This window comes from Canis lupus, chromosome 22 (assembly GCF_003254725.2).
Source record: "Canis lupus dingo isolate Sandy chromosome 22, ASM325472v2, whole genome shotgun sequence".
Taxonomy (NCBI): Eukaryota; Metazoa; Chordata; class Mammalia; order Carnivora; family Canidae; genus Canis; species Canis lupus.
In genome coordinates this window covers 6,079,924-6,103,645 of record NC_064264.1, presented here as the reverse complement: position 1 = coordinate 6,103,645, position 23,722 = coordinate 6,079,924, and the positions used below count along the sequence as shown (strand labels likewise).

At 49.1% G+C, this 23,722-nt stretch overlaps 1 protein-coding gene across 6 annotated transcripts in view; it reads right to left on the bottom strand.

The window, feature by feature from the left end:
- LOC118351956 (uncharacterized) overlaps window positions 1-22,551 on the bottom strand; it is a 60,612-nt gene extending 38,061 nt beyond the window's left edge. The window contains exons 1-7 of one of the 6 annotated variants that reach the window (XR_004808244.2): window positions 22,485-22,551; window positions 21,593-21,661; window positions 13,680-13,736; window positions 12,916-13,067; window positions 12,641-12,778; window positions 7,713-8,996; window positions 1,177-5,457 (exon numbers count right to left, since the gene is read on the bottom strand). Coding sequence is in view for 2 of the 6 variants with exons in the window: in XM_049099322.1 (XP_048955279.1) it covers window positions 5,338-5,457; window positions 7,713-7,869; window positions 12,641-12,778; window positions 12,916-13,067; window positions 15,843-16,079 (804 nt within the window). In the remaining 4 variants the exon portion in view is untranslated. Of the gene's footprint in view, window positions 1-1,176; window positions 5,458-5,787; window positions 5,939-7,712; window positions 8,997-12,640; window positions 12,779-12,915; window positions 13,068-13,679; window positions 13,737-15,842; window positions 16,238-21,592; window positions 21,662-22,484 lie in introns of those variants that run through there. The other 5 variants (XR_007404894.1, XR_007404893.1, XR_004808243.2 and 2 more) reach the window with 5 other exon arrangements.
- Window positions 22,552-23,722: the final 1,171 nt, after the last annotated feature.

Below are 23,722 nucleotides of genomic sequence, written 5' to 3'. Positions count from 1 at the left end.
GGAGAACTTGAGAAGCACTCAGTATAATTTTATTATTACGAAGAAAAGAGAGGAGATTTCTGAGCCCTCTGCGCTATAGGCTCAGTTTCTTCAGGCTGTGTTGCTAAGAGGTGACCAAACAGGGTCCTCCCGGGGGGGAGGTCCCTAGAGAGTTTTCACAATTTATGCCCTCACCAGTTAGTTCATCCCCTGTGTCATCTCTCTAGCACAATGCGGAATCCATCACACAAGGCTGTTAAGAGTCCGCTGAGCTTAATGGTGTGGGACATGCCTGCCACATACAACTTCGGGAGAAAAAGCAGCTTACAGTATAGTCTCTACTCCACAATTCTGATCTTGTTATTACAAGCGTGTCTATACATATGCTTTATATGTATGAGGTTGATGTTAGAAGGAATTCCGCAAAAATTGTATAGTGTAAAGCTCATGAGTGAATTTTTCATCACCCTTTTTTATTTTCCAATTTTTCTACAATCAATATAGATTGCTTTACTATCCTCCCCCCCAAAAAGAGAGAGAGAGAGAGAGAGAGAGAGAGAGAGAGATTAATTAAAACAAAATGTCAGGTAAGCCTCTTGCTATAGAGACCAAAGTTTAAATTCTTCTATCTCCTACTTTGGCATAGGATCCTGTCTTCTATGTGGTTTATGTATACAATGGAATATTACTCAGCTGTTAGAAATGACAAATACCCACCATTTGCTTCAACGTGGATGGAACTGGAGGGTATTATGCTGAGTGAAGTAAGTCAGTCGGAGAAGGACAAACATTATATGTTCTCATTCATTTGGGGAATATAAATAATAGTGAAAGGGAATAGAAGGGAAGGGAGAAGAAATGTGTGGGAAATATCAGAAAGGGAGACAGAACGTAAAGACTGCGAACTCTGGGAAACGAACTAGGGGTGGTAGAAGGGGAGGAGGGCGGGGGGTGGGAGTGAATGGGTGACGGGCACTGGGGGTTATTCTGTATGTTAGTAAATTGAACACCAATAAAAAATAAATTAAAAAAAAGGATACTGTCTTCTTTTTTTTTATTTATTTATTTTTTTATTGGTGTTCAATTTGCCAACATATAGAATAACACCCAGTGCTCATCCCATCAAGTGCCCCCCTCAGTGCCCATCACCCAGTCACCCCCACCCCCCCACCCACCTCCCCTTCCACCACCCCTAGTTTGTTTTCCAGAGTTAGGAGTCTCTCATGTTCTGTCTCCCTTTCTGATATTTCCCACTCATTTTTTCTCCTTTCCTATCTTCTAATGCGCTAAAACCAAATTATGCAGAAAAGGAGAGAGGACAAGAATTCTTGAAGCCCCAGGGTCCTAGTAACCAAAGGGCTGGTGAGGCTGTGGGGTCAGCAGACTTCTAGGTCCTGGCTGGAGCAGGTCACCATTTTGTGAAGAACCTACTCTTCTCTCTTTGGCTTTAGAAGGCTTCATCCGGGGCTCTTTGCTGGACAGAGAGGTTCCTCACCCGGGTCTGGATGACCCAGATTTGTCCACAGCATGGGGAGGTCGAGACCCTGGGCTGGACTCGTTGGGTCTGTCTAGCGTCAGGTGTGAAGCAGGGAGGGTGAAGTCACTGCCCGTGTTTGCCCAGCTTGGCCAGTTCTGTTTGGCAGCTGGGTGTGGAGGACACAATGCCCACTGCAGCTGTGAGTACAGCAGGCCGGGTCCGGCACACGTGGTTCCCACGGCTGCCTCCTCCCAGAGGACAACGCCCTGCCCAAGGCCAGGCTTTCAGAAGGGTGCTCCCCCCCCCCATGTCCTTCACTCTACGTATTATGGTGTAATGGAAGGAATGAAACAGACATCAAATCACTAAGTTGGAACCTGCTACCTCCTAGCTGTGTGACCTTGGTACTTAGCTTCCTGAACCTGTGTCCTTATACATAAAACTGAAAATTATCTTTTTTTTTGTTTTTGGTTTTTTTTTTAGATTTTATTTACTTATTCATGAGAGACACAAAGAGAGAGGCAGAGACACAGGCAGAGGGAGAAGCAGGCTCCATGCAGGGAGTCTGTTACAGGACTTGCTCCCAGGACCCCGGGATCATGCCCTGAGCCAAAGGCAGACCATCAACCACTGAGCCATTCAGGCGTCCCAAGTTGTGGGTTTTAAATGAGAACATGGTATGAAAGACACTTTGTATTGCACAGCAGTCCACACAGGGTTGTCATTCTCATAAGGAGGCAGGGCCTACCTAGCCTTCTGCACCCTTGTTCCCATCATGGCAGGACCTGGGAAGCAAGAGTCACAGTCCTAAGCCACCTGGATAAAGAAGTCCCTGCCCACCTTTGCCATCTCATCTGCCACCCTCGTGACAGGTGCCACCTCCCAGCAAACCACCTCCTCGTAGCCCCCAGGGAGGATGGTGGTGGCTAGTTTGGGAGGAAGTTAGGAGGGAGGTTTCAGCTGAAACAATGAAACAACAGATAAATGACACCAAACTGTGTTGTGAGAGGAACCCACCTGGAGCCCTGGCAAAGGGTGAGCGGCCGGGAGAGTCCAACGCCCCATCCCCGTTGAGGGCAACAGGGCCCTGGGAGGGAGGGTTTGCACAGACGACTATTGCTTTAGGCTTAGGACGGTGGGGGCCAGATGCAAGAGAAGGTCCCACTCCCCTCATCGCCCCCTCCCACACCACCTCCCAGGGAGCCCAGGAACCACGGTTGGTGACTATGGGAGGAGGTGAGCAAGGAAAAGAAAGAAGGGACCCTCTCCCTGCCCTGCCCAGGCAGCCAGCCCCCTCCGGAGCAGAGACAGAGTGACTGGAAGATCCCCCTGTCTGAGAGAGCACACGTGCTGGTTTACGTGTGGAAATGACACTATGACATTCCTCAGAGCACCCAGGAAAGTCTGGAGATGTTTCCAGATGCACGGGGCAGTGGGGGGAAACACAAAGCTGCTTTGTGACTACAGCCCAGGAATGTGTGATTCAGTGCATTGATGTCCTAATCATGTGTTTGTTGAGCACCACTGAACACTGGTCCAAGCGCTCGCTTGTATTAAATCGTTAGGGCCTTGCGACCCCACTATAATGCATAAGCCCCAAGTTTCAGAGGAGGAAACAGGCACAGAGGAGCCAGGTAACTTGTCCAAAAGTCACAGAGGTTGCGTTGGAAGCCAGATTCACCCTTCAGGCCTCAGCCGAGGCCCTCTCCCCGGGGCCATCTTGGATCCTCTGGATCCCAGAGCCCCTCACCTCTCAGGCTGAATTGCGATTGCCTGTTTTGGTGCTGATGTCTCCAGTTACGATGACCTTCTCCAGAACAAGGACTGGATCTGTCTCATTTGTATGGGGGCAAGTCTGTGGAGGCCGAGAAAATTAAGGCCATTCCACCTCAAGTTTAGCACAAGTCCAGCCATCTTGGGCCCCTGTGAATAAGAGCTGAACTCTACAGGAAAAACAGCAGAATGTCCTCGGCAGGAAATCCCATATCAGATCTTAACTCCCCCACCATGTCCCCCATATTGGAATGGAAAAAATTCCTCCACCCCTTATGAAAATCCCCTAGACCAGCCCATAAAAAACCCAGCTGGAACCCACCTTGGGGTCCAAGCCCCTGCTCTGTTGTGTGGAGTATCCTTGGACCCAGGCTCGAGCTTGTAAATAAACCCTCATGTGCTTGCATCGGTGTCGGCTCCTTGGTGGTTTCTCGGATTTGCAATCTTGGGCACAACAGGCCCAAAGCACAGAACATGCTGCCTCAGTGGCTGCCTGTCCCACCTGAAGCCGAGCTGCAGAGAGCTGTGGCTCTACGCACTGGTGCCCAGCTGGCCCTCGGGAGCCACAGAGCCTAGAGCAGGGCCAGGGATGAGCAGAAGCAGCCTGGAGGTGAATCCCAATGAAGGGGTTTTGGGGGAATTTGGAAGAGGCATGGGACAACTGTGGGGTGTGGAGGATGAGAGAAGAGGGTGTTTGGAGACAAGGACTGGAATCCTGGAATCCTACTTAGGGATGCCCAAGAATCCCATACACATATTTGCTTGAAACAACATTTTTGGTGGCTGGAATGAGGCTTTTGTGGTGGTGGTTTATTTTATTGTGTTTGTTTCCAACACTGCTCTGAGACCGAACTGTGTCTTGGCTTCCCGGTCTCAGGGAGATCTATATTCCTGGAACCCGGTAGGATGCATAGTAGGTGTTTGGTAAATAAGTGTCGAATTGAATGGAAAGGAAATTGCAAAGTATCCTGTAGGCTCTTAGTCATCTGTCTGCTTCTGAGAGTCGAACGTGTCCCGGAGGAGGGGGAGGCAAAGCCGTCACAGGGATAAACCCTGAAGAGCAGCCTTTGGGCAACTGGACCCCAGCTAAAAACCCAAAAACCATTGGTGTGCGGTTCATGGTCAGGCAGCTGGCAAGAGCCTGGGCCAGTGCTCGAAAGGTCAGGGCTTGAGCAGAATGCATGAATGTGTGGTACCCCTGACCCCCCAGGGCTCAGATGAGCAGTTGCTTCTGGGGTGGTGTGAGTCAGAGGTGAAAGCTGGAGATTGGACACAGTCCTGGCCTTGTCTGTCACCTCGGCTTGGTTCGAGGGTGTCCTTCCAGCCCTTTTTGATTAAATTCTATTTACCATTTTCTACTTTTAGGTGACCTTTGACAATATCCACCCTTTGAAATGGTCTGCCCAAAGGATTCCGAAAGGTCAACATCTTGTATCGGGTATTTTATAAAAGGGCCCTTCTTTTCTACATGTGGAACCCAGCTGGGTGGAAGTTTTTTTGCTAGAGAGGCCAGCCTTGAAATATCCATCTCACACATAATCAATTCAAGACTGGTCCTTGGTTTTCTCTCACTTCCTTGGGGGGGATTCTTCTGACGCTATGGAGCAGAGGGGGCTGTGAGAGGGGTTGATGCCCTTTGTAGCGAGAGTTAGTTCAAAGTCTTATCATTGGCAGCCTTGAAAGGAGGGCGGAGAGGAGGGAGTCTCTCCATGTACAGCTGGATGGTCGTGGCCTCAAGAAGAAATGTGAACTAGCCAGGACTCCCTAATGAGGACCAGAGGCAGCATCCTCAGATATCTTCAGTTCTGTGGGTCTTCAGCACAGCGTCTGTCCACAACTTCCAACCACACTCTCCCACGTCAGAGTGCCAGTGCCACAAAAGAAATGCCTCAAGGCAGAAGAGCCCAGGAAGACAAATTAGAGAGGGCGAAACGAGACCTCGGACTTTCATGCCCCCTGGAGACAACTCCTTCTCTTCTGCACCTTTTTCAAGAAACCCAGGAATTCCAGCTTACTCTCTACAAGCAGCCGAGCTTGGGGTTCTTCATAAACACAAAAAACAGAGAAACATGTGAACAGGCACTTTGCTGACTTTCATCGGAGTGGTTTTAAATGTTTGACACGGATGATGAGAAACAGGGATTTTGTTTTCCAATTGGTGTAATTTGGGTAGGAGTTTGATGTCTCCTTTTCTGCTGGATGTGCTTCTTCGTAATGCAACGTGGAACCTTTTGAGGCAAAGATTAAACAAGTATCTGCTGCGGTATAAATTATGGCAGCCATCCCGTGCCTGGGGAGAGCTCCAGGTCACCTCAAGGGGAATCATCATCTCCTCCTCCACCAAGAATCATATCTGGGGAGACGCCTGGGTGGCTCAGCGGTTAAGCACCTACCCTTGGCTCAGGGCATGATCCTGGAGTTCCGGGATTGAGTCCCACATCAGGCTCCCTCTATGGGGCCTGCTTCTCCCTCTGCCTATGTCTCAGCCTCTCTCTCTCTGTGTCTCCCATGAATAAATAAATAAAATTTTTAAAAATTAAAAAAAAAAAGAATCATACCTGGAGTCTCTTTCTGGTTACATAAGTTACACACAGGTTATATGGAGCCGGAGAGCATCTGCTGCCCAGAGGGAGGGGGACAATGGCACCATCTGTGGTCATAACACGGGGCTCTGAACAACAAATACCAAAGGACATGGCCAGCACTTCTCTAGGGAAACAATGATCCAACTTTCATGTTTCACAACAGTAGGCAAAATGGCCAGTATGACCGCGTGCTTCAAAATGGTGCTCAGCAGGAAAGCCAGGGAAGTGTGGGTGAGGAAAGGTGGTCACTCAGGCGGGTGGCACCAACGGTGTCAACAGGGGTCTGGAGCTAAGCCTCCCAGGACCCAGGCACCCTGCCCAGTAGCCCTGCCCAGGGCATATGGGTGAGCACAGGCATGTGCATTGAAGAACGTAGGCAGCCCAAGTAGCCCACCTTGGCCCAGCACGGCACTGAACAAGTTGTGGGGCTGCCATCTTTCCAATAACCCCTGAAGCCTGTGCGGGATGAGGACCAGCCAGGAACCATCCCTGTGGAGGAGCAAACCATGCAAGACTCGTCTCCAACAGCGACAACGTTGGCAGCCATGTGCAACGAAGTAAGTATGTGATGAGGCCCTCTTCTTGCTCCAGTCTGCAGACCCAGAACTGAAGCCCTTTGGTCTTTTTAGATAAGGCCCTGGGATCTTTAACCTTGTGCCTCCAGCTTGTGCAGAAGCTCATATCAGTCCTATTTGTTTCCATCTCTCTCACAATCCCTGTAGGTGTGAGCTCGAATGGCTTTTCACAATACTGATCTATGAGTTACTTGTATTGAATTTCTGGCTTCTCAGTAAGTTCAGGGCTACCCTCAAGTGGCCCCAGGTTTACAGAAGGTCTCCTGGCAGTCTCTCTAGGGCGGCCAGCAGCAATGGGTTACACGCTGCTGGAAAGGTACAGTTCCTCCCCTGACCCCACTGGCTGTTCGGCACTATCAGACCCCTTCTCTTCAGCCCAGTGACCACCACATGGCCCTATCTGTTATGAAACTGTGACTTCCTAAGTCTGCTTTTTTTGGCTGGAGTTTCTCGTCTTTCTTTCCACAGGGTCTCAGGAGGACCGCACATGCCTTTTGCCTCTTCCTAGCATCTTCCTGGGGTATTATGAGTCTATGCAGAGAGGGGAACTGACCCTGGTTTGCTTGGGGACCAGGAAATCAGGTTTCAATCAGAGAAGCATGAAGACAAATGTCACCACCTTCCTTCCCTGCAGTGGCAAAAAGTGCCCAAGAAGAGACCAAGTGGGCCGGGCCAGCCTTTGGTATTTTTCTATCTCTCAGTTATGCAAGGAAGCCACTTACTGGTGAGTTTTAAGTGGGGAGAAGGAAATGGATCTGGCAAATTAAACGGAAAGCTGTCTGAAGTAAGATGAAGGCCGTGCTCTGCAATTTGTCCCCAGCCTCAGGTCACAGACTGGGGCTTTCCACTCCATTTCTGTGTGTCCTGTCCTTAACCCAAAAACACAGAGACGAACTGCCCCAGGTATGTTGGCTGTCCCCAAAGACCACGAATGAATATAAGATTATTCAGACCCTGCCACCTGTCTTAGCAGCCTGGATTTCCCAGAAAGTCAAATCTGAGGACTCACAGGATTCAAAACTTTGTTAGGGAATGTAATCTCCTAAGGATTATAGGGAGCAGGAGTAAGGAAGAAGGGGCGGGGGGAGGAGAACCAAGCCAAGGAAGCTGGTCACTGAGCTGCCCACCTCTACTAAGGCACATGCTGACTACGTAGGTGGGCATTCGTTCAAAATATTTTTCTTTAACACTCATTACCCCCCAGGTGTTACACAAAAGCTATAGAGCTGGTGCCTGTCCTCACCCCATGGTGGGTGGGGAGGGAGTAATTTACCCATCAGCCCTTGCCTCCCATTGGTGAAAGGTTCACCCTACAGGACTCACCTCCAGCATGCACGTGGTGGGCATCAGGCAGGTCTCGTGGGGGTACCCACAGAGGTGCCCCAAGCAGGGAGATGAGAGGTGACCGGCACGCACATCGACAAAACACTGTTGGGTCCACGTGAAGTCAGCTGGAGCCCAGGTGCCAGGGGCTTGTCCACTGGAGCAGGAGACAGGCAAGGCCAAGAGGAGGGGAAACAGCAGCCATGGGAAGAGCAAGGAAGACAGGGTCATGGCGGTTCTCTGCAGCTCCACACTGGGCCACCTAGAGCCAAACGTCTAGGCCACAAGGAGCACCATGTGAAAGAGCCAGACTCTCTGAGACAGATGGAAGGGACAATAAGCACATTCTAAGTCTGGGGAGCGAATGGCATTTCACAGGCCTCCAGGGGTTTCTCAAAAGGTGCCATGCTCTGACTCATAGTCCATATCCTCCACCAGTTTGGGACCCAGCGAAATCACAGTTCCTGCCTCCTGGGGAGACAGTCACCAACGAAGCCTTAGAAGTTTGCAGGCAGCCTGTGTTCCAGTCCCAGGTCTGCCACCTACTGGCTTTGTGACCTTCTGCAAGCCTCTGTGACCTTCCTGAACAACCTCAATCTCGGTTTCTTTATCTGTACAAGGGGAAATTGAAAAAAAATAATAGGCGAAATGAAAGAGAAATCAATATATCCAATGAGATGACTCAATGTAATGTTTAGCCCATGGTCTGGCACACAATACAGTCTCCATAAATAGGAGCTTCTGTGGTTATCATGCCACCAAACTCCGTGCCTCCAGGAGTATCATGTTTCTCTGGGGAAAATTAGGATGGTATGACACTCAGAGAGGGTTCTAATCCCTTAAATATATCAACTGCTTCTATTTTAACACCGCTGTGAGCAAATAAAAAACTTGGCAAAATCACCTGAAACAAAAATATAATCAAGTAGTAAAATTAGCATCACATTTTTCCATCTTCACTCCGGGGCACAAGTCCTCGCCAACCCCCCGGAGTGAGTCAGTTCTGGCAGAAGAGAAATGATTTCATCCTGCAAGAGAATCTCTTGTTCTTTACGCCACTCATCCTTTTCTTTCAGACTCAGTGTTTCAGCCTCAGGGAGGACGCTTGTGAATGACTCCGTAGGCTTATGACGTGGCCCCGTGTGTTTGTAACTTGTCACAGGCAGACGTACCTACTCCTTGACACTCAATGGTCCCACCTTGCGTCAGTTTTTGAGTGCCTGAGACTCTTCTGGTAGCTTTCTTCTTGCTTGCAGTGATAGGAGTGGTCTCTGTCACCCAACCCTGATGAAATATCAGTGATGAGTTTACAATTTCCTTGGCTCCCCACCCCCCCAAGATGTCTACAGAGCCCTTAGGGATACAGGCGAGTCTCTAGGGGAACACATCCCCCAACAAGGGAGCACAGGCACTCAGGTGTGCTCAGTAGACACTTACTGAGCACTTACTGAGCCCAAGCACTATGATAAGAGCCATCGACTCAGGGGGTCTGCCTTCAGGGAGCTTGTGAGCTAGAGGGGGGGACTGACAAATAGCAGATGATTGCAATACAAAGAGACGGGCAGGGCATATGGGGGAACGTGCCATTGCCCTTTCCAGACATGTACTCCAGAGGTCCCCACCAGGCTGCACTCCAGCAAAGCCACTCCACGCCCGGCTCCCCAGCACATCTCAAACTTTCAGCCTCTGGGAATCTATTCAGACCATTCTTCTCTCTTGAATGAGACTTTTATGTTCAGCAAATAGAGCAAAGACTATTTTTTTAAAGGATTGATAAACATTCCTCTACAAGATACTTCCCTGGCTGACCAAAAGCCACCAACCTGGATTATCACAATGTCTCAGAGCTCAGGGCATAAGAGGCCAACCTAGCAAATTCCCATTTCCAGGCTCCACCTAGCAAATTCCCATTTCCAGGCTCCAGACTGCCTCTTCCCAGTGGGAAAGCCCACTCCCTTCAGTGGAGAACTCTTCTTTCTCCCTGTCAAGCCTTTGTCAGTCTAATTAATACCCATGCACTGGCTGAGATGAGGGGGTCTGTATCTCTATCTCCTAAATTACCAAAAATTACCCCAAAATGGACAGCTCCTTTTTAATTTTATAAATTCTTTATCAATACTCATAGAAAATTGCATAACTCATAAAACATAACTGGATGGATTATCTCCAAGGTACACCTCCCTCCCATGACAGCCCCCTAGGTTAACAGGTGTGTTTTCAGTTTTGATATGTCTTAAAGTCTAGATCATTCCTAGACCTAGAGCTGAGATTCGCCAAACCCAGTCCAAGTCTCTGTTATGGCTCCTTCTCCAGCAGGAGGCCAAGGCAATGCTGACGTTCTCTTCCTCTATCACGCCCTGTGAGCATCGAGCCAGGCCCAATGCACACGGCTCCCCAGAACAACAGTCTGCAGGCACTGCAGGGTTTGGATCCACCACGGAATAGAAGTCATTTCCCAAAGGCAACATCGGCTGCGGAGAGACCTCTCCGCCTCCCATGCAGACAGCCTTTGAATCATTACACGGAGCAGCAACGACCTGCTTCAGCTCCAGCTTCGCAATGTAACAGCCAATTCAGGTGGGCTTCTCTGTCAGAAACTGATAGAGGACAGTTTCTATCAAAGTATATTCAAGACCCCACCTTTTGCATGATTGAAAACTATTGAAAGTGCAGAAATGATCTTTTCCCGCCTCGCAAAAGGGTGTCAGAGAACTGCCATTAAATTGCACTTTCCCCCAGTGAGCTCTGAAAGAAGGATGCTTCTTCCCAGCACATGGCCAAGGACAGGGAGCTTCACTCTCAGCCAAAATTCTATCTCTGCTCAGCTTTCTGTGCCCACTCCAAGAGCCACAGTTGATATTTGTCATCTGCTTTTTTGTATGCCAGACCATCACACTTGCCCTGGCTCTTGGTGGCCATCTAAGGCTCAAACAAATTAATTGACCCCACAGCCATCCTAGATATCAATTTTAGTGTCAGACATTGGGTAAGGAGCTAAGAATACAAAGGTAAAAATGTTTGGGACAGCTAGCTGACCACCAAGTTTTGTGTCCCATCCCCCATCCCCTTTATAAAATTGTCACAGAGAACTGGGTTTCCAACTAGGAATAATGCCTCCCAGTGTCCCCTGCATTTATATGGGACTCTGTGACCACTTCTCCACAATGGAAAGTGAGCAGGAGTAATGTGTGTCATTTCTGAGCCAAAACGTTAAGAAGTGTGGCTTCTGTACTCTTTCTTCCCTTATCCACTGGAAGGATACAGGATTCCTAAGACTTAAGTCATGGAAGATGCACCAAAAGGAAGAAGTCAGAACCCCCTGTATCACCACATAGAGGAAACCACTCATCAACCAGGAATGTCTATTACGTGATTGAGAAATGAATTTCTGGGGCACCTGGGTGGCTCGGTCCATTAAGCATCTGCCTTCGGCTCAGGTCACGATCTCAGTGTCGTGGGATTGAGTCCAGCATTGGGCTCCTTGCTCAGCAGGGGAGCCTGATTCTCCCTCTACCTGCCACTCCCCTTTCTTGTGCTTAATCTCCATCTCTCTCTCTCTCTCTCTGTCACTCTCTGATAAATAAATAAATAAATAAATAAATAAATAAATAAATAAATAATTTTTAAGAAGAAGTGAATTTCTGCTGTGTTAAGCCACTGAAACATGGGAGATTGTTACAGCAGGTGACATTACTCTAACTTGTCCTACAAACAAGATACAGTCTCTATCCCCAAAATGCTAATATACCAGAATCTTCTGACTTGGATTTCAGAAATCTCTTTCTAGCAATGGGAAGGAGAATAGGCCAAAATGAGACCAGTTCAGGAAGAAATCTGGTACATAATCTTATATATACATATACATTTTTTACATGCATGATAATATATTTTTATGACACTGTATAGATATCAGCTATTATTTTCAGTCTGCAGGCCCAGCATTTCCCCTTCTTCTTACAACACCTTAATTTTTCTCAATCTGTATGGTTTAAGTGGGACTAAGTCATCCTTGTTCTGAAGGTTGGTTTGGACAATCGGAGCCGATCAGTTCTATACTGAGACTTTTTCTTTTTTTTTTAATTTTTTATTTATTTATGATAGGCACACAGTGAGAGAGAGAGAGAGAGGCAGAGACACAGGCAGAGGGAGAAGCAGGCTCCATGCACCGGGAGCCCGACGTGGGATTCGATCCCGGGTCTCCAGGATCGCACCCTGGGCCAAAGGCAGGCGCTAAACCGCTGCCCCACCCAGGGATCCCTGAGACTTTTTCTAGAAGAGCGAGAGGAAGGCATTCTCTTTTTTTGTTGTTGGGTTACTGATAGGTCCAACAGCAGGACTAGGTCTCAAGGCAGATATCTTTCCTCTCTCGGGGGGAGAAATTGCTGAGTGCAATGGTTGAGGAAGAAAGAGTTAAAACAGTCTGTGATCCATCCCCCCCCCCCCCCCAGTTACTAGAGGGACCCCTGGGGAAGGGAAGGCAAGTGGCATGGCCTCGTCCCTCTGTAAATGTGATAACTGGCCTCCTGAGAACAGTTAACATTTCAGGAAGGAAAGTCCTTATCTATGGAATTGTCTTAGCAGGATGTCCCTGGTTTTAGCTTGCTTCTGGTAAACAGCTCTAGAATCCATGGATAGCTGAGGCATGGCTCCCTAGAAAATACCACATAAGCTCAGGGACAGTCTTGCTGTAAAAATGGAGATATTCATACCATGAATGCTCCCTGCTGTGTAGGATGACTACAACTATTACTTATAGACCTTGTTTTATTAAAAGTGTATCTTAAACAGCAAGGAAGGATGGGGGGGGGCGGGGGATATCCACATGGGGTGCTTTTCTGTGTATTCATTTATTTATTACTATGTAACAAATTCCCTCAAAATTTAGCAATTTAAAACATCATCTTATTTGGGGCACCTGGATGGCTCACCTTTGGTTCAGGTCATGATCCCAGAGTCCCAGGATGGAGTCCTGCATCACGCCCCCCGCAGGCAGCCTGCTTCTCCTTCTGCCTATGTCTCTGCCTCTCTCTGCCTCGCTCTCTGTGTCTCTCATGGATAAATAAAATCTTTAAAAAATAAGATAAAAAAAAATAAAACATCATCTTACTTATGCTGTTAGGTGTGTCACACAGCTGGGAGGACCCAAAAACTGGAGGGGACTTAGTGGCTGACGCTGGAATCATGTGGAGTCTCATTCACTCACCTCTCTGAAGATGTGTGCTGCCCGGGGAGCCAGCTGTCACCGAGATGGGGTTCCCCTCCACAGCTTGCTCGGCCCTCCCCATGGCGTGATGGGTAGGTTCCAAGGGAAAGCATCCCAAGAAGACAGACAGTAGCCATATCACCTTCTATGACCTAGACCCAAAAGTCATATAGAGTCACTTTGCAACATTCACGAACCGATCCATATGCAATAAAAGGTAATCTAGACCCCACATCTTGAGGGGATAAGCGACAATCTCACATCACAAGAGCAGCCCGTTATATGGGAGGTCTGGTTACAGCCTTCTTGGAAAAATGCAATCCGGTTATGCTGTTTGATTATATTTTTTAAATCACTAGTAAAGACTACTCATCAAGGTAAGATCTCTCATTTGACAGAGGAAATCAGAGCCAAGAGGTGATGAACCCCAGGAAGCCATAACGACCACGTTTGTGCTCTCTCTTTGACTATGTTTGAAGGCAAAATCATTCTTGTGCTGCCCAACTGCGTGAGCCAAAAATGTCCTCCTTTTTTTATTTAAGCTGATTTGAGTTTTCTTTCACTTGGAATCAAACGATTTCAAAATAACATAGTGTGTATATATTATTTACCACTTTGTTGGGTGGTATTTTAGGCTGCTTATAAAAATACACACATACTATGCAGCAAGATAAAAATGGTTTTTAAAAACTAAGGAAATTAAGCCCAAGAGAAAACAATAGAAAAAAATGTTTAGTTAAAATAAGGCTGAGGTTGGAACTCACAATTCATGCTGGAAGATCATGAACGCTTAATAGAAGGAGAGGAGAGCAACTGAGAAACTGTGGAAATAATAATAAAACAGAAAGGACATGAGTGGCTGGATCCATTAGGGTTTGTTGACTAAATGTGAAGAATAAAGGATAGAGTAGGGTACAGTAAAAGTCCTGGAAAATTCTTATGTTTCTGGCTGGGTGATTGGGGCAGACAGAAGTCCAACCCACTGAGGTAGGAATATGTCAGTGAAAATATGAGTTTTGGGGAGGATTATTTGGAGGTAAGCAATTCTTTCTGGACACTTTGAGGATACGGTATCATGAGCGTGCAAAATGGGGTTGCAAATGGGCAGTTGGCTTTCTAGGAGAGCAAATGGGGAATAGCTCTGAACTAGAGATACGATATAGTTAACAATATAAATATATATTTTTTAAGATTGATAATGGGCCAGGCACTGGGCTAATTACGGGGGGTAACCGGATAAGCACAAGAGGCAGGATTTCTGTCCTCATGTTGCTGACGCTTCACCAAGAATCATCAGCAGATAAGTGATGGTTGAGGTCATGGACGTGCGTGAGGTCGCCCAGGAACAGTGGGGCGAGCCAAGGGAAAGGACCCACAGAGGAGACTGGGAGGGGTGCCTGGGTGGCCCAGTCACTAAGCATCTGCCTTTGACTCAGGTCATGATCCCAGGGTCCTGGGATCGAGCCCTGCATCAGGCTCCCTGCTCAGGGAGGAGCCTGCTTCTCCCTCTGCCACTCCCCCTGCTTGTGTGCGTGCTCTCTCTCCATATCTCTCTCTCTCAAATAAATAAAATCTTAAAGAAGAAGAAGAAAAAAAGGAAGAAGAAGAAGACGACAACGATGACCACGACTGGGAAAGCCTGCCAGAGACATGGAAGAAAAACCAGAAGCGATGGTCCAAATGCCACCCAGGAGAGAGGATGTGGACTATGTACAAAGGGACTCAGTAAAACCCTATGTAAATATGTTTTATTATTATCATTTTTGGCTCCCATCTCTCTCCACCTTTTCTAAGATCTCCTTTTATGTACTTGCCTTACCTAAGTTTCTTGAGGGCGGGGACATTTTTCACCGTGGTAGCCCCAGGTGGCTGGGCTAGTGTCCGCCCTTATACTCAGGCAGTGCGTGGGGAAGTATCACGTCTACTAATCATCACGAGTGTGTGAGCACGTGTGCTTCTGTGTGCATGCATGCACATGGGGCCGGACCTGAGGACAGGGGCTGGACAGGGCCTTGGGCTCGTGGTCCTCTGATCTAAATTCAGTCTCTAACACGTTAAGTCACCCAATCAGTACGCACTAAACTGAAATTTCTGCCCTGTTCCAGTGGCTAAGCATTCACATCTGATATCTGAGCATAAATGTACAGCCTGTAGGGAAACGATTTGTTTTCTGCTCTCCGATCCCTGTTGCTCCTTTGCACAGTGTGTTCTCACAGGGCTGTTTTTATTCCAGTGTTGAAATAAAGGTTTCCAAGGTTAGTAAGCAGGGCACTTAGCCTAACCAAGCCCTAAACAAAACAGGTCTGCTGGGATCTGAAAAGGCAGCCCTAGCAACCGGGAATTTAGGACCAGAGGGACCCAAGAGATCATCTAGCGATGGCAAGAGTCTAGTCCCGCCCCTCTTTTACAAGCAACAGAACAAATACTGAGAGAATTTCCAAAAATTGTCCAAGGACACAGCTAGTTAATGGCAGAGCTGGGATTAGACCCAAGTGCCCAGGCTCCCAGGCCTTTGATCCTTGCACTACACACAAGGTTTTCTCTTAGACTGACTTTTACCTATAAACCTGGAGTACAGTACCCTTGGCTAGCCTTCCTACCACATGGGATTTGAATAACGCTGCAGGGGCACAGCTAGTAGCCCGTGCTTGGGGTGGCCCCAAACAGGAGCACAAGTGAGGGCCCTTCCTAGCACTGTGTGGCAGTCTAACCTTTTATTTCCATAACATTTAAACTAGTGTCTCTACACAACATTCACCATGGCATAACAGTTGCAAAGGCTGGAGACCAGAAGTTTCTCCAGATTCTTTTTGCAAGACCTCGGGCTGCCATCTTTCTGTAACTGACTATCACTGGAATGGCAGGGCAAGGGAAAATATCATTAACAAATACAAAAAAAAAAAAAAAAAACATTTTAAAATGGTCACCCGCTCCCATTTACGTCTCACTTGAAGTCCTAATCTTCTATTTACGACATTAGAATCCTCTCCAGTGGCAACTAATTGTGGTGTCACAAACAAAGGATTATAACTACTTGAGGAATAAGCAGTGGAGAGGAAAGGTCCTGTCTCCATGTCAGTGTTTCTGGCAAATCTGTTCTTCGAGACACAAAATACAGCATCCATCTGATTCTCACATGCGATAGTAACAATAAGGCCTAACATCTCTTGAGTCTCTGGGTGAGTACTTTTTCACATATGTGACCCCAATTAATGTTTGTAACAGTCTCTCAAAACAGAAATGATTCATGATTCACCACAATGGAAAAGCAGAGTTAGAAAGGTTAAATAAATTGCCCAGTGTTGTTACAGATGGTGAGTGGCAGCGCCAACATTTCCTACAAGAGGGCGGGAGGATTAAATGTGATCTTCAAAATATGAAATACGACACGGACAAATTCCATAGCCTTATAGGTTCTTAAAGAAATCACAAATGTCAGATTAAAAAGTTATCATCCCTTGGGGCGCCTGGGTGTGCAGTCAGTTAAGCATCCAACTCTTGGGTTTCGGCCCAGGTCATGATCTCAGAGTCCTGAGATCAAGCCCCACATTGGACTCAGGACAGAGTCTGCTTGAGAGTCTCTCGCCCTCCCCCTGTCCCTCCCAATTGTGCACTCTCTAAAATAAATAAATAAACCTTAAAAAAAAAAAGTTGTCATCTCTTTTACAAAGCTCCCAGGACCTGGAGAAGTTAAAGGAGTCTTTCCCAAATTCCCGGAGCCAGTAAATAGCAGAATGGACTCCTCGTTCCTTATTCATACTCTAGCACACTGACCTGTAAGGTCACCTCAGTTATTACCAAGCATCCAATATGGGCCAGGGACAGTTCTGGGCATATCCCTTATCTCATGGAATCCTTGCAATAAACTCATAGGGCAACGATTACCATGCCCATCTTACAAACAAAGAAACTCAGGCCAAGAGAAATGGGAAGTTAGAATCCACCGGAGCCTAAATGGCAAGCCAAGTCTCCCTACTGCTGGCTTGTTCCCTTTGTCTAGATCAAATTATGTCCCCCCCCCCAAAAAAAAAAAACCAATTGAAAGGGTCTGAATCACCTTTATAATAAAAAAAAATGTCCACCCATCTATCATTATGTTTCAAATTTCCACTGATTCATTCCTTCAGAATTATATTTTGGAAGAGAACGCTAATGTCCACCACTTTCCTCCATGTTACCTAGGCCCCCCTTGCATTACCAGTAGGATGTGAGAAGTGGACACACCATCCTGGCCTGAGCCCTAAGACCACAGGTGTGTATCCCTTGCACATTTTTCCTTTCTTGCTGCCTGGATGATGGCATGGAGGCAACCAAACTTGGACCACGTAGATGAGGGTAACACTCTCAGGGACGGTGGACGACTGAAATGAAAGAAATGTAAATCCTTGAATGACTGCATGGAGCAGACCTGTGCCAACCTGGGACATTTACCTCCGACCATTATCTGAGAAAGAAATGAAATTCTATCCTCTTCGAGCCACTCAAATTACTGAGCAATGATAAATAGCCATCATTTCAAGCCACTGAGTTATACTGTGACGCTGCAATATCTGCTGATGGGAGCAGCATAGGGAGCCTCCCTCAGGAGGCCATTCCATGGTTCTGGCAGCAGGAAGTCACGGGCCAGTTTAAGCAGGAAATAATCTTTCAAGAGAAGAGTGAGTAGTGGAGAGGCAGCCTCAGGAAAATAGGCAGGAAAAAGGGAAGTTGGGCAACTGAACCCATGGCCCCAAATTACACCCTAGGAACAACCTGGAGACACACTCCCATGGCCACAGCTGGACACCGATTGGACACCAGAGCTGTCACTGGGAAGTGGGCATCACTGCTGCTCTGGAATCCATGCTTGCTGTTGCCAGAACAAATTCCCCCACCATCCTCGCCTCCTTGCCTCTCCCTTTCCAGAGTCTGAGTCTAAAACCAGAGAATCTGATTGGCCACACCTAGATGAAGTACCCAAGCCCGGCCTTCCTGGGAAGGGGGTAGATATCTGGCTCTTCCAGCAACTCTAGTCTCACTATGGCTCCTATAAGAGAGAGGTTCGGATGCTGGGCAGGCAAAAAAAATAATAATAATAATAATTAATAAAAGCTGCAAAGTGTCCTCCCAGAAGAAAAATGCTTCTAGAACAATATGGTTCTATGGAAACTCTTAGGTTTGAAAAGTACTCTCCGAAGGTTCTTGCTTCCTCCCAGCTTGTTACATCCGACCCCCTGGTTTGTCTTCATCGGGACTCTCAGTTACAAATGACAGAAACATCATTAAAACTACTTTATGCGTTTGAAAAAGGAGGAGAGTTACTGGCTCAAGTAAGCAAATAGGAGGGACCTATTGGGGTGCAAGGCCTGAATGGGGTCACGGGTGCTCACTAGTTCTCTGTTCTGCTTTCCCTTGGAAGGCCCTCCGTTGCCACCACAGGGAGATACCTCCTGCCTCCTGAGGCACGGACCCTCTCCTCTCCGGGTACCCAGAGTACAACGAGAATCTCTCCCTGGCAGTTTATGGTGTTTGCTGACCCAGCCACAGCAGGCAGGTGGCACGATGGTCACATTCCCGCAGCTGCAGGCAGCTCCACCCAAGCCACGGGGACGGTGAGTACAGGACGGCAATTTCACAAGGAAAACCAGGCTACTGCTGCCAGAGGGAGGAGGAAAAGCAGCAAGAGATGCCTGTCAAAGGGTCACACTGACGCCCTCGCCTCCGACACCCCTAGGTTACAGAAGGGGTTGAAAACCATCGCCACACAACCCAAGCCGAACAAAGAAGCCCCCCTAAAGCAGAGCTCCGTCTCCCATTTTCTGCGAGGCTCAGCTTTGCATCCCCAAGACAGGTCTGAATGCTTCTTTAGGACAATAAACATCATTTGATGTAGGTAAACTGGGCTCCTCGACCTTGGCACTATTGACATTTGGGGTTGGATCATTCTTTGTTGTGGGAGATCTGTTCTGGACACCGTGGAGTGTTGAGCAGCGGTGACGTGGTCTCCACTCCCGGCTATGAAATGCAAAATGTCTCCAGAAATTGCCAAATGTCCCTTAGGGACAAAAGTGCAACCCCCACCCCACCCCACCCCACCCCGGGTAAAACCCACCAGACAAGGAGGCAGGAGAACAGAGCAGCAGTGGTCTGAGTCCTCACCGGGAAGGACACACCCGAGTCACCGGGTGCAGCCGGGCCCCCTCCAGCCCCAGCTGGACTCCCGAGCAGACCTGGGCTACGGGACACTAGAGGCAGAGCCAGAGACCTTCTAGTCCTGCTCCAGAACTGCGGCTCAGGGCCGGGCCTGGCCTCCGCGTGTCCTTCAAGTTCTAGATCATCATCACACCTGTCGCCGCTTGCTGAGCGCCTGCTGCATACACGGCTCCGCTGGATGCCTGCGTGCACCTGCTCGCTCAGTCGCCGCAGGGATGCTCTCACGCAGAGGTTAGGCCCGTTTTACAGAGGAGGACGTGAAGCGCTGGGAAATTAACTGCCCCCAAATCACACTTTTTAGTAAATGTTCAAACTGAGATCGGAATTCGTGTCCGCAGTCAGGCTGCAGAGCCCTCGCCTTGGCTGTCGCGCCCCGCAGCCCCTCTGTCGTCCGCTTCCCACGGCTTTCGGCCCGCGGGCTGCCATCGCTTATGATTTATATTCCAGTTTTTCTTCTCTTTGAGGTTTTACTTTGTGTTTCCTCGTAGGATCCCCGTGCTTTCGGTCTCCGCCTTGAGACTGTGATCCCTGCAGACCTCAAACAACGGAGGACCAAATGACGATGACCATCACTCTCCGTGGAGGACCGCGCTTCGCTATGTCGCTTGGGGATTTGGTCACTTTAGAGATCTGCTTCACGATTTCCGTTGGAATCGGGGGTTCAGGGAGGTCAGGCCATTCACTGGATTTAGGTTTATCATCTCAGAGGCCTCATAGCATGATTGATGAAGGGGCTTATGCTTGGGACTCAGGCGACCGAGGTCTTACTTTGGGCCCCACTGCAGACTTGCTGGGTGACCTTGGGAAAATGATTTAACATCTCCGAGTCTCATTTTCCTGACCATCAAATTGGAGGCCCCAGGCTTACCAACCTATGAGCACTCCCCTAGCCAGCTGAGGAAGGCGCTACGGCTGAAATTAATTCCACGAAATTTTGAAACTAGGCCCCAAATAAGTAGCAAGTGCTGCTTTGCAGGGGGGAGGCTGGAGAGAGCTCCGCGTGTGGAATAACAGCTCACCGCTGACCTCAGCCATGCTCCATGAGGACAAAGTAGGGGGTAGGGCTGTGTCATCTGAGTCTTGATATAAAAGTTAATTAAAAATGTATGCCCAGGCTGAAGGAGGACACCTAGTGAATTAGTGATGGCCCTCGGATGTCTACGTTTCAGGGGTGACAGCATCCGTACAGAAGGCCGGAGGTGGCCCTGGAGGGAGGGCCTGCGAGGAGCCGGGTAACCGAGAGCCTGGCTCGGAAGGTCCTCGTCGCCTGGTTTTGGGTGTAGCCATTGGGTGTAGCCCCGGTGCAGAAGGAGACTGCCTTTGAGTATTAGGTTAACATGACTCATTTAGCAGGAGTCGTGGGGCGAACGCTGTGCCTCCCGCAGCACCGGGGCACGCGCGGGCCCACCCCGCCGCCTTCTGCGGCCCAACCTGCTGGCTGCAGCGAACACAGCACCACTGGAGTCGAAAAGAGGGGCCCCGTCGCAGGAGTGGGGACCCTACAGAGATGACAGAGTGGCCTGGCCGCCTGCCAGGAGCCCGTGACCTCTGAGGTCGAGCAGGCCCCTAACCTCTCCCTGGCACACTGAGGCCTAGCCCAGCTGCTGTCAAATGCTTCTTCTGTCCTGAGTCCTCGGAGGGAGTCTCTCTACTGGATCCTCACCGCCTAAGAACTTGAAACCCACCAGAGCTGGAGGGAACCCTCCTGCTTTTCATAGGAAGGGTGGTAGGGGAGCCAAGAAACCCTCCAGGGAGCACTCAGGAAAGGGGCCTCCTCCTGTCGGCGGGCACCAGGCCGTGGGCCCTGGACTGCATGCCCTGCCCGTAAAGGGAAGGCCCGGGGCGGGGGCTCTGGGAAGCCACCCAGGCCCTCCCTGGCTCCTCCTGTCCCGGGCAAATGCACAAGCTCCGGTCTTAGGAGCAGGGAAAGTCATCCCCCAGCAGTGGTGAGGAGGAGACAGCTCAGAGAACGATCCAGTGTGAGGAGAGCAAGATGAGGAATGCCAGGTGGCCCCAGGCTCGTGAAACGTGTGCCGGAAGCTGGTCACTGAGGTTGGGAGGTGGCCGCATCGGGCTGGCAGGTGGAGAGGGGACCTAGAGCTCAGAGAGCGTGCCTTTGGGGTCATTAGCCACAGGGAGTTAACACTTAGAGGGTGAAAAAAGAAAAAAAAAACACGTAGAGGGTGGATGAGTCTGTGGACAGGGGTGATGAGTAGAGGAATAACCAAAACACCTCATTTTAAGGTCCATTCTTTGTTCAAGAGATGCCAGGTTTTCTCTGCCAGGTCACTGTTCAGTGATTAGGAAGTGCAAATGTGATGATTGTCACATACAAACCTGGAAACAACTTTAAAGTCCCAGTTAAGAGGACAGCCAGCGGTCACGCCTCAGCACCTTCCAAGCTTTGACAGATGTGCTGGGGAAGCTTCCCTGACGCCCCCTCCCCAGGCCCGATGGATGCCTCCTCCAACTGCTCGACACGCACCTCCTCGATTTCAGGACTTCCTCTGCTCAGTGTACTCAGTCCCCCGAGTGCTGGAACAGTCATTGGCGCCTGGAAGGGAGTCATGAATGAATGAATGAATGAATGAATGAATTTAATCACCAATCTTTCTACTAAACACTAGACCCCTTCTTAAGGGCCATTTCTATAGCCAAAGCCCCTATTCCGGTTCCTGACACACAATGTTTCTCAATGAGGCAAAATTGTCCAATACCGACCACGGGCAGTTTGCTCTCGGGCTGCCCTGGGCACCGGGTGCTCCCACCCAAGTCTCCCCACACCACCCGAAGTTTCGATGAGTTTCTGAGCTGTTTTCTAGACAAGCAGTATAGCCACTTACTTCACCTCTAAAAACATGTGTGCACATTATTTCTTTTGGCTCAAGATCAAGCCAGGCAAGAGTCCACCCTCCTCCAACAGCAGAAAAATAAACACAGGACACAGGGCGAAGCTTAAAGGAGGAGAAAATGTCCACCTGTTTTCATTCTAAGAGCTTATTCCACAAGAAACTGCGTGCTGTGGAATCATACACGAGAACGTCCCGGTCCCCCAGGCTCTGTGGGTGGATGCGCAGCCTCCTCCGTGGACCCCCTCGGTAGCCCGGGTAGCAGGACAGCACCTTCCCCATCCAAGCTGCATAATAGCCATAATTACCACCATCAGGGGGAGTGACAAACACTGTCATTAAAAATGTTGTGTAATCTTCCTTTTTTGTTTTTGCCTGTGGCAAATTAAGACCATTCTCCTCTCCTCTTGAAAGGATTCAGCTGTCCTGCTCCTCTTGCTCTGTCCCCACCCCCTTACCCCCCTGCACCCCCCACCGCCACCCTTGGCTTCTCCCTCCTATTCCCACACCCGTTACCCACTGACTCACCTCCACTGTTCTTCTCTGGGACCAGACCAGAAGCTTCCCCTCTCCCTTCTAATTCAGGGCTGCTGGATCCTCTCCTGTAGTTGGGACACTAGAGCCATGACCCGCCACCACTCACCACAGAGAACCCCCCCAACCCTCCCCTCGTGGAATCTGGTGTGAAGGGAGCATTCCTGCCACGTGCGGGCCTCCTGCAGGAAACCTGTTTGTTGCACAAAATTCGGGCTGTGGTTTGGGGGCCTGTGGCAACGAACTTGAAGTGGGCCCCCTTTAAAGGCTACCCAGCAGGGGTGAAGTCCCATGGCCAAAGGTTGACCTTCTGCGGCAGGTTCATGCCCGCTCCGAAAGGCGAAGAGTCCGAAGCAGAAACCAGCCAACCCAAGGGGTCATAAAAAACTCAACCCGATTATAAAATAACCATTTGTATTCGTGTCCTAGGGCTGTAATTACCACAAATTACCACAAACTGCACGGCCTGAGACAACAGGCCTCTCTTCCGCCCCAGTTCTGGAGGCTGCACGTCCAAAATCAGTGTGTCAGGGGGCTGTCCTCCCTCCCAGGCCGGTGGGGGAAGATACTTCTTTGCCTCCTCTCAGCTTTGGGGGGCTCCCCACCATCCCTGCTATCCTCTGCTCATCCTGGGTCACCCCAACCTCTACCTGCTTCTCCACACGGGCCTCCCACCCAGCGTGTCTCTCCGTCGTTCCAGCCTCTTTTGAGCACACCCTTCTCTGGGTCTGGGATCCCGTCCCACCCAGTATGATCTATCTTAATTAGTTACACCTGCAAAGACTATTTCCCAATCGGAAGTTCCAAGGGGACCCAACCCACCCAGTTCGCTGTTTAAAAGTCACAGGACCAGAAATAGATTTTAAAAATAAAATTTTCTCTGGATTTTCTCTTTCATATTCTCTTGCATATGTTTCAAATATCATCTAGAGAAGGGAAGCACGGAAAGGCTATCTTTTAAGGGGGTGTTTTGAAGGGCAGTTAACCCCAAAGAGTTCCCACAAAGCTAATTTCAATGTAGGGGGCCGAAAGAAAAAAAAAATTTCAAAACAATCCTCCTCCTTAATGTGATTTCAGCTCGGTGTACACACCTCCCTCCTTCCGTGCAGCCCCCCCGGCCCCTACCTCCCAGATTCAGGGGCTGAGGAGTGAGGGACACACTGTGGGAAGGCCAAAATGCCAAGAGATGGAAGTACAGAAGGAAGATCCCTCAGGGCCTTCAAGGCCTCATT